The 14,966-nt window shown below is 41.9% G+C and overlaps 1 protein-coding gene across 4 annotated transcripts in view; it reads right to left on the bottom strand.

Moving 5' to 3' along the window:
• GBF1 (golgi brefeldin A resistant guanine nucleotide exchange factor 1) overlaps positions 1-13,524 on the bottom strand; it is a 111,795-nt gene extending 98,271 nt beyond the window's left edge. For 2 of the 4 annotated variants that reach the window (XM_072869517.1, XM_072869518.1), the window contains exons 1-3: positions 13,276-13,412; positions 7,308-7,413; positions 5,936-6,002 (exon numbers count right to left, since the gene is read on the bottom strand). In XM_072869517.1, coding sequence (XP_072725618.1) covers positions 5,936-6,002; positions 7,308-7,413; positions 13,276-13,283 — 181 coding nt within the window. In that variant the 5' untranslated portion in view covers positions 13,284-13,412. Of the gene's footprint in view, positions 1-5,935; positions 6,003-7,307; positions 7,414-11,701; positions 11,721-13,275; positions 13,413-13,496 lie in introns of those variants that run through there. The other 2 variants (XM_072869521.1, XM_072869519.1) reach the window with 2 other exon arrangements.
• Positions 13,525-14,966: the final 1,442 nt, after the last annotated feature.

The following is a 14,966-nucleotide window of genomic DNA, read 5'->3' as shown; positions in this document are numbered from 1 at the left end:
TTTCATTAAGTATGCTATATAGACTATATTATTTATTATAATATTTATTGATAATAATAAAACTGGGCACAGTGAACAATTCAACAGAATCAATTAGAGTTCAGAGTGCCCCCATCCATACCTGACTCCTCACACACTCTGCATAAATGCTGGCCTGCACACAACAGAAAAGCCTTAGAAAAGGTTATCGTGCTTGTCTTGGTGCATCTATAAGCTTCACAAATACTAACGGCTATTCTTCATCAAGCACATTCCTCCTCTTTCTTTCTTTATACAGAAAATAAACTAAATCTTAAATGGAATTATGACAATTTTGCTGTTAGTTTTGGGCTTGAGAAGTTCACATCCCGGGTCTCCCAGTGCAGCAACCATTCTTAGGACACATCAGTGTCACTCCAGGAAAATCGCTTCGGAAGTAAAGCACAGAATTAGCAACCACCCGGGAAAAGTCTGATTTATTATTTCTCCAGTAACACCAAGAAAATCTATGCCAAAAATATCAATAGAAACCTATTATCTGAGCGAAATTCAAAGACCTCAGCCATAAGACAGTCATTTGATTCATTTGATGCTACAAGGAGATTAAAAAGAAGATTAATCTCTCTCAAATAGAGTATTTGGAACTACCTGCAGCTTCAAAGCAAAAATAATGCACTGGTTTACATTCTCTGTGCACTTGGAAGGATGTCTGCATTCATGAAGACTAGAAACTTGCTTTTAAAATGACAACTTCTACTGCATCGTCTCAACACAGTTTGCAAAAATCAAGTCTGTATTCAGCCTGCAAGCAAAGCATCAAATTAAGGTTGTCACCTTAATCTTCATCTTTCTTATAGTAAGAAGGTGACAGAGAATATTAAGAGAAATTAATTACCACTTCTGTACATTGTGTCAGGTCATTCGATATAGACTAAAATTGTATTGCCATCCACTAATCAGAGTGAGGCTGAGTTAAAGTTATGGAAGAAACCTTACTCTATCAATTTCCTAACCTTTCTTACACCCTTTCCAGTCGTCTTAAAAATTTTATAGAGAATGCAAGAAAAGCTAAATGTCAGCCTGAGTTGCTTGGTCTTCCAAAATGCCAAGTTAACATGTATGGATACCTGTTATTTAAAAAAAAAAAAAAAAATTTAAGTTATCACAGGAACGGACATAATCTAGGAGACCAGCGAGTCTTCTAGATCTTTTATATGAAGCTGATACGCAAAGGAAGAAAGCTTAGGTGATTTTTTTTTTAACGTCTGCTCTAGATTACATTGCAATCGTTTGATGCAAACAAAGGGAGAAGTATCACAGCTTACAGTTCATCAGTATTTGTTATTTGCTAATCATCCAGGCACTTCCTGCAGAAACCCAAGATATAAATAATAAATACAATACAGCATTGCTCTTATCTGCAAAGTGCAAAGTTACAAGCACTGCAGCACTATACATATCACACATCCATATAATCTAATTCCTACACTTCTTTAAAAAAAAATTATTTTTTCTGATTTCTTAACTTGAATAGACCACAATTAATATCTCAGATTCTACTAAATAGCACTGCAACAGCATTGAGAACAGGCCACACATTTCTATTTACTACCTATTTACCACTTCTTAAAACTAGATCTTTCAGAAAAAGCTCAGGTATTAATCCCAAATCAGGATAAAATTCCTGTATTGTTTTATATGAATGTCAGATTTTCCCTAAAAACTGAGTTTCCACAGCTCAGACATGAGAAAATGAGTGTGCAATCAAATCTACATACGAGAAAACTGATGGCTACAGTAACAAGTATATTAAGTCAGTACACTGGGCAAAGGTTCTCTTACGGTTACAGTCATTTGACCTTTAGCCAGCTCTTAATGCCCCAGCCAGCCCTCTAAAGATGGAGATTTGCAGCAGCTTCTTGTCTGAAATAAGCCATGAAAAGATTCTTCTGAACCCACTGTACAAGCATTCATTTAAAATGTCATGAATGTGCATGAAATCAGAGTGCTTCTAACAGCTTACTTTGCAGCTTCTGTTTAAATGCACTAACTCTGAACCACCAGAGGATAAAAGGACTCAAACCTTCCAGTCTGGCACTCATGGACCTAAAATATACACAAGCACCTCTTCACAGGTGTGTTTACCTAGTTTAAACCTTATTTAAATAGACTCTTGATGCACACACTTTCCACAAACACCTGCTTCTCCCACTGCAGTGCTGACTTGTACAAGGCAGTTGTATTCAGTCATTTTCTGTCCTAAAGCCATCCTACACACCAGTAAGCAGTACTTCAGTCACGAAAATCCTGGTTACTGACTCATCCCCCCAGTCAGAGCAAAGCACAAATTCTGCAATGATGATAACGACTACAGAAGTATCTGCTCTTACCTCTACATCATACTGGAATGGTCTGAAGACTTCAACAGCCACAGCAAAATTTAAGAAAACCCAATCCTCATCAGATCACGGAAAAGCAGGCTCATAATGAATTCCTACTTCCAGCCATTTGTGGTTATAAAACCTCTCCCTAGTGATCTCAAGCATCCTAAGTTGGAAATACTCATGAAAGAGAAGATGCTCAGTTATCACTGGATGTCAAAAAGAAGCTTCCTTTTGTTGACCTAAATCCATAACAAAACTGATGAAATGAACAAATATTTCAACATCCAGACACATTTTCTAGATACTCAGCTTACTTTAAAAAGCAGTCAAATGGAAGTTGTGGTGACAGTGACCCTAGATCCAAACTTTTATCAATACTAAGGCTTCCATCAGTTTTAAAATAACCTTTGAAGATGTAGTTGTATTTCAATTTTGCATGCATGGACAAAGCTTGATAGTCACCGCTTCCATATGATCGGAACTCAAGACACCAATTTTTGCTTCTTCTAAGCATTGGAAATACGAGACACCACATCAAAGTTAGGCTTATGGTGCTTATCTTAGTACAACAAGCATTCAGCTATTAAATTCATCTTGGAGTAATTTACGCATCACCCAAGATGACAGAACCTCTATTTTTCCTTTCTGTTTTTCAGGCAACTACTATCAATAATACTATGCAGCCCATAAAAGTCTAAAAATGGCATACAATAAACCAAATTATAGTGGATCAGAGCAGACATGCTGTTCATCTTCAAATTATTAAACTGTTTTTATAAATCTACATAAAATTGCCACAGAAATTAAGTTTCTCTGTCAGAATTTTAAAGAGCAACATCATTCCACATAATTCAGGTCCAAGGCCCTTAGCTAGGTATGCTGAACTGTAGAAGTGAAGTTACTCTTACCATAATCATGGGATTGTTTGTGCCAAGCAACAGCATCTTCTCTAGATGCTTCCTTCAAGAGCCCATTTAGACATTACCATGGGATGGGATACCACTACTTAGTTGCAGGCAAGCTTTTACTATTTTGGTAATCAAATAAAACACACTATGTAATTTAGTTACTCTTGAGGAGCAATACCTTGAAGTGGGAATCTTTAGCTGCTGGAGGCATACGGTGTATCTTTATACCCTTGACCAGGGTATTTCAGCATCACAGTCATGACAGAGTTAATACCCACTAGCTCAGAGGAGAACAAAAGGTACTCCACTGCAACATGCCTAACATTTACATTGCCTCTCTTTGCTCATTAAACAGGTTTTGGTTAAATAATGAACAAACTGTATTACAGACTCCGATGAGAATTCCAAAATTATAAATCAACTGGTAAAGCCCAGAGGAGAATGAAGGGAGTGGGAGGGAAGGAAGGATAATATTGACTAATATAAAGGGCGCAGCTTGACAGTGGATATTCCTGCCACACCTGATCAAACATGCTCCATGGGGGAGGGGAAGGGAGGGCGAGAGCAAGAGGGGAGATGGGACAAGGCAGCCTGAAATTTGCATCCGGAACAGATTAAAATGGGTTCTTGGGGGATTGAGAAAATACATAATATATATTACTATAAATGCAAAATTGTACTAAAAGCTAACTCAAATGTCAAAGATTACAGCTTGAATAAATTTAAATATAAAAGCAATGCGTTTCCATGAGCTAATGAAAGAGACGTGAAAGGAAGGTCTAGGAAAAAAAAAAAAACACCCCCAAAAAAACCCCACCAAAAAAACCCAACACACTCACAAAAAAACCATAAGCTTGGACTTTTCATTGCCTGGAAGATGAGGCAGGAGACTATATCGTTCAAAGTATTGCTTGGGAACCAGTCCATGTCTAAAACTGAAAAAAATGGAGCATAGTAATGATGTCCTATCTCAAGACACTAGTTGGTAAATAGCAGTCACTGAAGCTGAAATGACCTGTTCAAAAGAACCCCATGTAGTCAAACCAACACACTATCATCACCACATATAAGCAATTATTACCTCAGCATGAACCACACTTACACGATGACTAATACTCACAGGGAGTCTCTGAATCTCTCAGTACATTAAACTTTGCTTTCTCTAACAGAAGCAGATAGTGGGCTTGCATTTTTTCCCCAACAAGTCAAGCACATTGCATCTAGCTACTCTAGATAAATGGCCAGTCCCTGACATTTACTCACACTGCATTTATTTGAGCATCCTGACATTCGCTGCTCTTGTTGATGAGAGGAGATATTTGCAATAACGGCAAAGAACTTCAAGAGTCTTATTTTAAATAAAATTTTATCTCATAGAAGAGTAAGAAGGAAAATTTCCTCCCAAAACACTTTTGGTGACTGTATGCATATCCTACAGAAGATGAGTGAGCTTACAAAAAACAACAAATCTAGACTGCCATGTAGTCTGGGTACAAGCATAACATCCAGAATGAAGATACTATCCAGAAATGCAAGCTGTGCAAGAGTTCCCTAAGATGTCATGACCTGACAGAAGAATCCTGCTCACAACCAAGGGAAAGAAAAGTAAAGCATTACACTTACAGGCAGCCACAAAAGAGGAAGGAATAAGGGCTTAGAACTGGCACGTGTCCTCAGCACCTGGAAGCAGCACTACTGTACTTCTAGGGAACATACTTTTTATGGGATTCCAGGCTCAGTGCTGACACAAGAATGGGCACACTTCGCAATTAGAAATGCAAAAAGTCCATCTCAAACTTAGGTTGAGTGCAGTTCTGAACACTTACTGTAATAAAGGGACCAGAAATAAAGCTTACTTTCAAATATTACAGTCAGTAAGCCAAACCCCGGGAAAAACCAGCAGAATGCATACACAGCTCAGGATTAGCCTCACTTCCAGACTCTCAACATATACTTAGGCTACACTTAAACAATCACTCCTGAAACTACAAAGAGAAAAAATGTGGGGGGAGAGGAGAGAAAAATGAGTTGGGAAGAAAAACCTGGACAGAATACACATCACAGCCTCGTGTTCTACTTCTGTAATTAATACAGATTTCCAGCTCCTTTCAGTGCAAATGGTCACAAAGAAAGCCTTTCACGTCAAGATTCAAGAGCCCCAAATGGAAAGTGAAGCCTGTGCTTCACTTATTACTGATACCAGACGATGAAAAACAACAAACCAAAGAATGTGAGGAGAAAACAGGTAATGGGAGGCTACTTTCTAAACAGATTTTTCCCATCATTCACAGATCAGAAAGTATAAACAAAGCACAGAAAGACTATGCATAATAATACACCAGATTTCATATATTACTACAAGCTTCAGTATATTGAAGAAACATGCATATTTATATATAAAAATGTGTGTGTGTGTATACACACACACAAATATATATACTTACACACACACACATATATATCTCTCCAGATAGTGGCAGCAGTGGTATTTGTGTACTAGTTTACATTGGTATTATTTGTCTAAAAGTATACACATATTTACTATCCAGAGGTCATATATTGAATAATAAGAAAAGAGCAAATAAGACAAACAAGTACACCTGTACATTTATTTGCATATACCCTAGCAGGTACACATACCTGCTGATTTCTGTATAAGCTTACCTGTTATGTTATTCAGCACTTCTTTTAAGAGGCTAAAGCTATGCAGCAGGGGATCCCTTTCTTCATCCTATAGGTTATATATAGGAAGGAAGTCATTAATGAGGCAAGCATATTCCTGAAGACAAATCTTAATAATGGGTCTGTAAAGACCTCACCTTCATATTCACAGAAGTACTGTGGGTTGAGTTTATCACTGTCAGTCTGTTTACTCCATGAAAATCAAGAGAAGCATTTTTATTTTCCTCCTAGTGTTCCCCAATGTCATACAGCTCAAATGTCAAAGCATAGGTGCAGGACCGAGCATTCTGGTTTGGTTTTATTGTCCTTAGAAGTATTTCTGATTAGCCTTCTGCTGTTCAATAAATTTCAGAGCAAATCTACCTCACACCATATCGAAATGGCTCATCTGGATTTCCTATAATGTTAATCTATGCAGATTGTAACAGGAACAGAAATACAGTGACATTTGGTGTCATTAAAATAACTTGAAGAAAGAATCACAGTGCAAAATTTATATGAATAGCTGCATCCTTTAGCCTTAGTCTATCTTTACGATATTAAAGTACAGAGGAGCAGCAGTTTCTCCAAGCTGTGTACATCCGCAGCCACACCTCCTACTGGGTGGCAGTGAGCTCTAATGAAGAAATGCCTGTTAGAAAGAAAAAGGGCCCTGCCCTTTGACAAACTGAAACCACTTGTGCTGGATGACAGCCATCTGCTATTCATGTGACATTCTGAAGTGCACCACAGATACAGTACACCACATGCACACATGTACACTGTGGAAGCCATAAACTGACCAATGCATCATTAGACTTGGAAACATTGTATTAATGGCTTTTAACAAAACAGGTTTGAAATTATTAACAGGTTTCAGTCAGGAATATAGCTAGCAGTCACAAAACAGAGCTAAAAAAGATACTATGCCACATTAAAAATTTAAAAATACCCTACAAATTAATGACTTCCCCAATTTTTATTTCATGGCTTTCATTATGAATACTGTCTTCTCTAAGAGGGCACAAAAGAGATACAAAAACATTGTGCTAAATAAAATAACACCATATATTCAAAATTCATGACATAGCAGGCAATAAAAGTCTAAATGAGATTATTCCCATGTGGAATACAATGTGGGATTTTTTGTTTGTTTACAGGGTATATAGGTAGAAGATTTCCAGCTCTGTACCTCTTACAGTCGCTGGCACACAAGAAGCCAAAACTGCTCAGCATGAAATAAAGTAGGAAGTTATTCCACTTTACTTACAGAAGTACCATAATGAGTGCTAAAAAAAAAAATGGAGGTACTTTTCTAAAACCAGGTAGTTTCTGCCATAGCATGAACAGGTAGCAACAATTCAAGGTAACTTACCAGATGTGTGTGAGTGCTCCACCGGGCATTACGCTTTATGGCTCCCACCACTGCATTGATTTCACCTTGTACAATGTAAATGTTCTTATCCACCATCCTGACAATCCTGAAAATAAAGGTAACTCAAATTAATCTCCAGCCCCTCAGAATCATTCTCTTCCTCAGATGAAACATCAAGTTGGCCCTAGTCAAGCAGGAGGCCTGCAGAGATGCAAGAAACTCTCAGATCTTTGTTTTGTGCACACAGACCAATACAGTTATTTTGTCAAAAGGAAGATGCTTTTCCACAGAGTGCATTTTCAAGACCACAAGACCAGACAGTTAGTTATAACAGGGCATCTGTGAAGGAAGAGACTACTTTGTCAAGGCACATTCCTTGTTTTTTTCCAGTCTATGTAAGTTCACAGAAAGATGAAAGTGTTAGGATACCAGGGCAGACATCCATGACAATGCAATAACATACACACCTCCAGCACTTATGCAAAGTCCCGCAGCTCTATACAGAACACAAAGCCAATCTTGTACTCTGTTAAATAAGCATCAGTGGCTTGAATAAGCTGGCCAAAGCAAAACTCTTTGGGACTTTAAACTTTGACAAAATAAAGTAATTTATAACAGATGTTGATTTCACACTTGCTTCATGAAAAAAGCTTTCAAGAAAGCGGGCAAGTAAAAAAGTCATGGGTAAGACCCCATGAAGAAATGAGCAAAACTAGAGATGAAACTGGATGGAACATGGGGAGAAAAAGTGAGAAAGCTCAAGGCAGACATTTACTCTCACGTAGCCTGAGGTCTTACAGGGAAAAACTTGAACTGATGTACCCAGAGAGAGAGCCAGAAGAGAGGAAAAAATTTTACAAGCAATAAATATTTGTAATCGCCTGAGAAAAAGAAACAAAGAGTGGATTACTGTAGGATAGTTCTCTCTGTATTAGCTGTAGCCCAGATACAGTCAAGCATAAAGAAATAAGAATGGAGGCGAATGAACAGACACAACTGTTTATAAGAATAAACAGGACTTATAAAGAGGCCAGAGAGTCAGATGATACCATGTCTGCAAATGATAAGGATTTAGTGAAATGGTAGCCAAGTAATGAGACTTTTTCAGAAGCTATGAAAGGAAAATGAGGAATCCAGCTTGAAATCATAACAGCCCATCCACAGGGAAGCAAAAGACCAAAAACAGATGAAACATTGATCATAACACTTCAAATCAGACAAGCTCATTTAAAGGACTCAGTTGGGTAGGGAAGTGGGGGTTAATAAAACACAGAGAATATGAGAAGGACTTTTGCCCATGTAGCAAAAGCAAAGCTGGAAGGAAACAGTTTTGGTGTATTACTCCAGACTTTAGAAACACCACTACAGAAATTTCAGAACATACATCCTGGATCTGTCAGGCTTTACATTAACTAACATGTTTGAATTATCAATAACACTTCAAATATACAAATATCCTCTGAGTGAAAGAGACCAATTTGCTCCAGGACTCTGTAAATAATGGAAAGAAATCAAAATTTTATAAAAAGATACCTTATCAAGGGAGAACATCAGATTTGTTGTTTCGGGTTTTTGTATGTTTGCAATAGGATGAATAATCTTATGGCAAAACTGTTTCTTACTTCATTAGATTAATTATACATAACGGTATTCCTGAGTGTTACACAATAAATTAGGGGTAAAGACAGAAGTATTTTATAATATAGGAACTGCCATGACAGACGAGATCAATAGTTTATCTCATTCACTACTAGATGATTCAGAAAAATAAACAAATAGTTCTGCCAAGTAATTTGCTTGTGCCCTGAAGAACAAAGGTTTATATCCTCCCTCCACAGCTGTATGTAACAGAACCACAGATATTCTTCTTACTCATGTGTCTAAATGTTTGAGAGATGTTCCCATCCTCAATAGTAACTTATTCCATATATTATTTATATGACTGCGTAAAAATGTTGCATAAAAATACCCTTGATCACAATTTTTTCTACTTCAGTATGCTGTCTTTGTTTTAGTACAAGGCATTAATGGGAGATTCTCTCCTCCATGTAAAATTCCTCACTTACTTATTTCTTCTTTCAATAATCCCAGTATTTTCCATATTTCTACATGGGCAGTTTCAGGGATCAAAACTCTGGTCCACAGAAGTACTTTTAGGGAAATAATTTATACATTCAAATTTGTCAAAACTCAAGTTTTTCCTGTCTTCACTGTTACAAAACAATATTGAGCATGTAAACTTTGTAGTGCCATTCCAGGCATTTAGCAAACTGACATGGAAGCAAAGGCTCCCCCAACTTGATTTGAAAAAGTGTGTAAAGAAATACCAGACACGGGTATCACATGCCTTGCACATACACAGATACTCAATAGTTCTACCAATATTTAAAGTGATGTCAAAGCTTAAATGCTATTCTGCATACTACTGAATCTGCTTGCAGGACTCCTATTTCTTCTCCCCCACTTTTAATCTAAAAGAATCAAGACGGAAAAGTTTGTTAAAGTCAGTCCTTCCTGAATGTAGGAGACTTACAATGCTCAGCTGTTCCCAAACCTGGTGCTATCTCCAAGCAGCAAAACATGAAGATAGACACAAACCTCCAACACACACCTTTTCCTTTTAACCTGCTGGGAAACTGAATATACTGATCCTTTCAAGCAAGGGTGCAAAAAATCCATGTTGCTTGGCAGGGCTCTCCTGACATATCAAAATCCTGCAAAACTTAAGGGTTTTTTTCTCAATTATATCCTTTCATTGCTAACTATTTGAGAAGACTTGATGAGAATGCACTCCTTTCCTTACTGCAGATTCCATTAAATGTAGCTTTACTCAAAAGTACAAAAATTCACTTTACACATGCCAAAAAACTTAGTGGTCCAATGCAACTGAAATAACCTATCATGCTGGAGACGCAAATTCACTCTCAGATCTCTGAACATCACACATACAGCCCACTTCACCACAAACACTGGGTAAAGACTGCTTTACATTTAAGCTTGCAGTTAACCAAGCAATAGCACACACACATTCCAAAGTAAACCATAGCCAGCTATCTTCATTCACACAAAGGACCTTTGCAACTGTGTGCTGGAGAAGGAAACAGAAAATAATTACAGGGTGGGGGGAAAACCAAACAACTATTTTTCAGAGAGATGTACCCTGTAAGCTAAATCCACCAAAAGCTTAAAAGTTAAAAGTTTAGAAGTTTAAAGTTTAACATCCCGTTAAAAGTTTAGAAGTTTATTTCAAGCAATGGAAATAGCTTCTCTGAACTCCATCCTTCCCAAAGCCTACCCCTTTTAAACTATCAAATAATTTCAGCATGCATTACCTTCTATATAACTATATCTTCATCACAAGCAATGATTGCTCACACTTTAGAGCTCAGTATAGATGTACTATATTGAAAGAAGTTTTAAGATTGAAATTAATGCTGTGAAGCTGCAGAGAGAAAGTTACAAGATTTACCAGACCAACATTGAATAATCTGTTGGGTTTACAAGAGCATGATGGTAGCCAAGCAAAACCACTAAATGTTTGTTCAACATAAAAAAATTGCTAACATGAATTCAGGCTTAATGTTACAAAGGTATGGTCTGAAGAGTGGGCTACTGTATAACTGTTGGTTGGACAGGTTAACAGAACTACTAATGCTGAAGGTCATTAAAAAAGTTGAAACAACCACCCTAGCAAAGCCATGATTCCAACACCTCTTGATGTCTTCAAATCAAGACTGGATGCCTCTCTTGAAAGCAATCTTTAATCAAACACAAGATAGTGGACTCAGTACAGAAACATATGGATTAAGTTCTGTGGTCTTGAGTTATGCAGGAAAAATGGGAAAGGTACCTATTAAATTTCAAATGCTTTTTAGCTCCTTATCTCTTCAGTTAGTCCTACATAAACTCCTGTTTCTTTCTCATGATAGGTTCATACATCTGCTTAAATCTGCAGACCAGTCCTCAGATTTTGCTCCTGCGCAGAACTCCGACAGGCAGCACAGTGAAAATAACAGCTCCAAACCAAGGCAACACAGCTGCCCAGCCCACCACAAGAAACAAGGAAGCTCTTAGCATTCACAGCCTCACTGCTAACAAGGTTAGGAACACTATGAGTGGAAAAAGGTAGATGCCTGAGCATGTCATAAAAGAACAAAATCTAACAGTCATATGCTTCTCAAAGCCTTCAGCAATGTTCTATGGACAGTAATTATCACTATTCTGAGACTCCTGAAATAGTATCAGATGTCAAATCTTCATATAAAAACACCAAGAAGATTTACATCTGCAAATGTTATCTCACACGTGCACTGAATGCTCCACTGCTCAACCCTGGAACACACTACCCCAAAACATCCCAGTGCATAGGAACCCAAATTTTTCCTGGGTATTACCATAAGAATTCTCAGGTACACTTTCAGGAAACACTCCCTCTCCTGCAGGGAAATGTCTGCAACTCTTCTGGAAACAAGCAAGAGTTAGCATCAGAAGTGAAAAAGTCTGGCAGACTTCCATCAAGTCACTTCTTCCTATCACTAACTTTAGCCTTCATCTATGGTAACGGACTCAAACCCTGTGAAACTACTCCAATAAATAGCAATAATAAAAACCAACATAATCACTACATATGCAAGAAAGGTAGTATTTCAAAGTAAGTGTCTGTTGACCTAAATTTGCACTGTTTATGATAATGCACGAATAATCTATATAATCTCTGACCTAGATTTGGCCACTTGAATCCTGATACAATACAGTGCTACCAAAACAGAACACACAACACCCTTCAGTCCATGAATCACAAACAATTCCTGCCTAACTCAGAGCTAGCCAGGTTACCCAGAAGCCCAGCTGACAATGAAAAATCTCCTTTTCTTCTTTCTAAACTGCACACAGAGGGTACACGAAGCTCTATCAGGAAACTGAAGTCGCCTGGGTTTTTCATGTAATAACTACTTTGCAATAAACATCACAGGCAGTAAAAGTTCAGAGAACTTAGGATGTTTCTCCAAAGGCTAGCTCCTAATGCTTGGACAAAAATAATAGAAAAGTATAAATTTATAAGTATGGCAATGAACTATGCAGTCCAGTGATGCCAAAATTCTGGGCAATTAAGAATGCCTTCTAAGATAAGCAGCAGTAACATGACAGTGGTGGCGCATCAGAAAGGAAGGTGGGACAGGCTTCTCTGCAAGTCTCCACATTTAGTTACAACAGTGAGATAGCGCCTGGGAATCAAGAAGAGAAGGCAACTCACATCTATCTGTCAAAACTGCAGAGTAAAAATGAAACCTAAAGTAAATATGGAGAGGGGGATTTTCTTTCTTCCAATTACTTCATACTGTTCAAACTAAGAAACATGGTATCAGCTGAACTCATAACGTACACCCCAAGTTAGCTCTGAGCCTTCCTCCTGCGACAGCTAAGAAGCTGGCTATATGCCCCAGCAAGTCTCTGTTTCCACCGATTTTTAAGCAAGCCAACTCCGCGCACGGTAAGCGGGTGCCTGTGCAGGTGCAGTGCACGCCCGGCACCTCCCTCCCTGGCCCGGCCGCCCCAGACGCTGCGGTGCGGCCAGGAGCCCCGGTCCGAGCCCCGACCGTGCTCTTCTCTTAGGCCTCCAGCCCGCGCCCGGTCGTTGCCCACAGCCGGGCAGCTCTCCCCGGCGCGGCCCGGCCGCCCCCCGCCCTGTGGGGCACCCCAGGCAGGACGTCACGCGTGTCACGTCACCGCCCGGGGGCAGAGGGGGCGGCTGCCAACCCCCGCCGCGCACATCCCCCCCCTCCGCCCCCCCGGGGCCCGCTGCACCCCCCGCGGCGGCCTGCCCCCGGCCCCCTGCCCGCCCCCGGGGCTGCCTCGGCTCCTTCCACGCCCCCCGCCGGCACCGCACCGTTCCCCCGCCGCAACCTCCCTCCCGCCCGCCCCCGCGTCGCGACAGTATCGCGACAGGCACTCGCCGCCCGGCACTGACCCCCGCATCCAAAATGGCGGCGCCTGCTCCCCGCGGCGGCGGCCGCTTCACATATCGGTCAGGCGGGCGGCGCCGCGAGCGGGAGGGCTCGGCCCTCCCTCTGTCCGCCCCTCCCTCCCTCCCTCCCTCCCGGCGGCGGCGGCAGGAGGCGGCGGCAGTCCCGGCGAGGCCGCCGAGCGCGGGGTCCTCCCGGGCACGGGCAAGCGAAACCGGCTCCGCACCGCTCTCACTGACGTGGAAACAGGCGCACCGTAACCCGCTGCCTGGTTACTGCGCCGACAGACAGCCCGGAGAGCCAACCCGCACGCGATGCGGCGAGCAACTCCCTAAGGTGCCCAATGGGATCACGGTCTGAAACCGGAGGAGGCGGACCCTCCAATGACAAGCGGAAGAGAGCCAATGAGGGGCGAGAGGGTAGAACTAGCAGAACCGCTCGCCAATCGCGAAGGAGTCCTGCCCGCTTCAGGCTTGAGTGGGCGCAGCAAGGGTGGTTGAGCGGACGCCGGAGGAAGGGCTGCCCTCGCAAAGCATTGTGGGCCGCCCACGCCGCGCCTCAGGGCGTGTGGGGACTCCCGGCCACCGCCCCCGGGGCCGGGCCGGGCCGGCCCTGTCCCGGGCCGCCCCTGGGCCCGGCCGCTCGGTGTGTGCGTGCCTGGGGAGGTGCGGCGCCCGGCCAGCCCGCCTGGACGCCTGGGCAGGGTGGGTGACCGCGAAGGGGCCCTTCAGACGCGTGCCTGCGGGTCTTCCTGGAGGAGAAACACATCGAGCAAAGGGTTGCAAGGGACACAGGGCCTGTGAAGCAATCACTGCTTGGACCAGCCACCTCCTGTTGGCAAGGTGAAGCAGAGGCTGCAGCAGTACCTCTCCTCTGCGCTTTGCAAGTATTTCCCAACTTGCTCCTACAGCCTCTCCCAGCTTCTCTGGAGCCTGTTGGGAGGTGGTGCCCAGCAAGCAGCTTGTTTCCTCCTGGCCACCTCCCTGGGTCACAGTTTTACTGTGCCCGTTGCTGGAACAGCTCCCTCAGACCAGGTCCTGAGTGGGCAGGCAGGAAAATTCAAATGGATGGAACACGGCATGCAGCTGTTAGGAGGGTACACACAGTAGCACCCAGAGGGGCACACGCAGCTTTTCCTTCCTCCGCAGCCCTGCCCGACTGGTAACTTGCCTCAAACCTGAACACAACTGATGCTTTGCTCAAGTTGGGCTACAAGTCGTGTGCTACAGCCTCAGTTCATCCAGCCCAGCTAGCCTGGCAGCCAGGGACCACAATTCGGTTTAACTGCTCTTTGAAGCCAGTTTATTGGCCAGCTCTTTGCAGCAAAATCAATCATAGCTTTGCACCTGTACAGCACCTAGCACAATGAATTCTTGGTGCTGGTCCAACCTTCTCAGCCACTTTCCATGTCTGTGCCCCAGTGTCAATGCAGTGTACTTAATGGCAGGGGTCGCTCTGCTTGTTTAAGCCTCTGCCCATTGAACTCAGGGCAGAGGACAGAAGGTCCTTGCAGTTACGTAGCAGTTTTATAGCGCTAGCATCTGCAGCCAGGTCAGCCTGGGGATCTGTTGTGGCAGGTGTTAGAGTGGTCAAAGCAGCAGCTACCCCAAAATCTGACACCCTGTCTGTAGGGAAAACACAAATCAAACTGAAGGTGAAGGAAAGGTGAAAGGGTCAAAAAGCATTCACTCACTGT

Source organism: Ciconia boyciana, chromosome 8, assembly GCF_034638445.1.
Source record: "Ciconia boyciana chromosome 8, ASM3463844v1, whole genome shotgun sequence".
Lineage (NCBI taxonomy): Eukaryota > Metazoa > Chordata > Aves > Ciconiiformes > Ciconiidae > Ciconia > Ciconia boyciana.
This window is presented reverse-complemented; position numbering and strand designations above follow the sequence as displayed.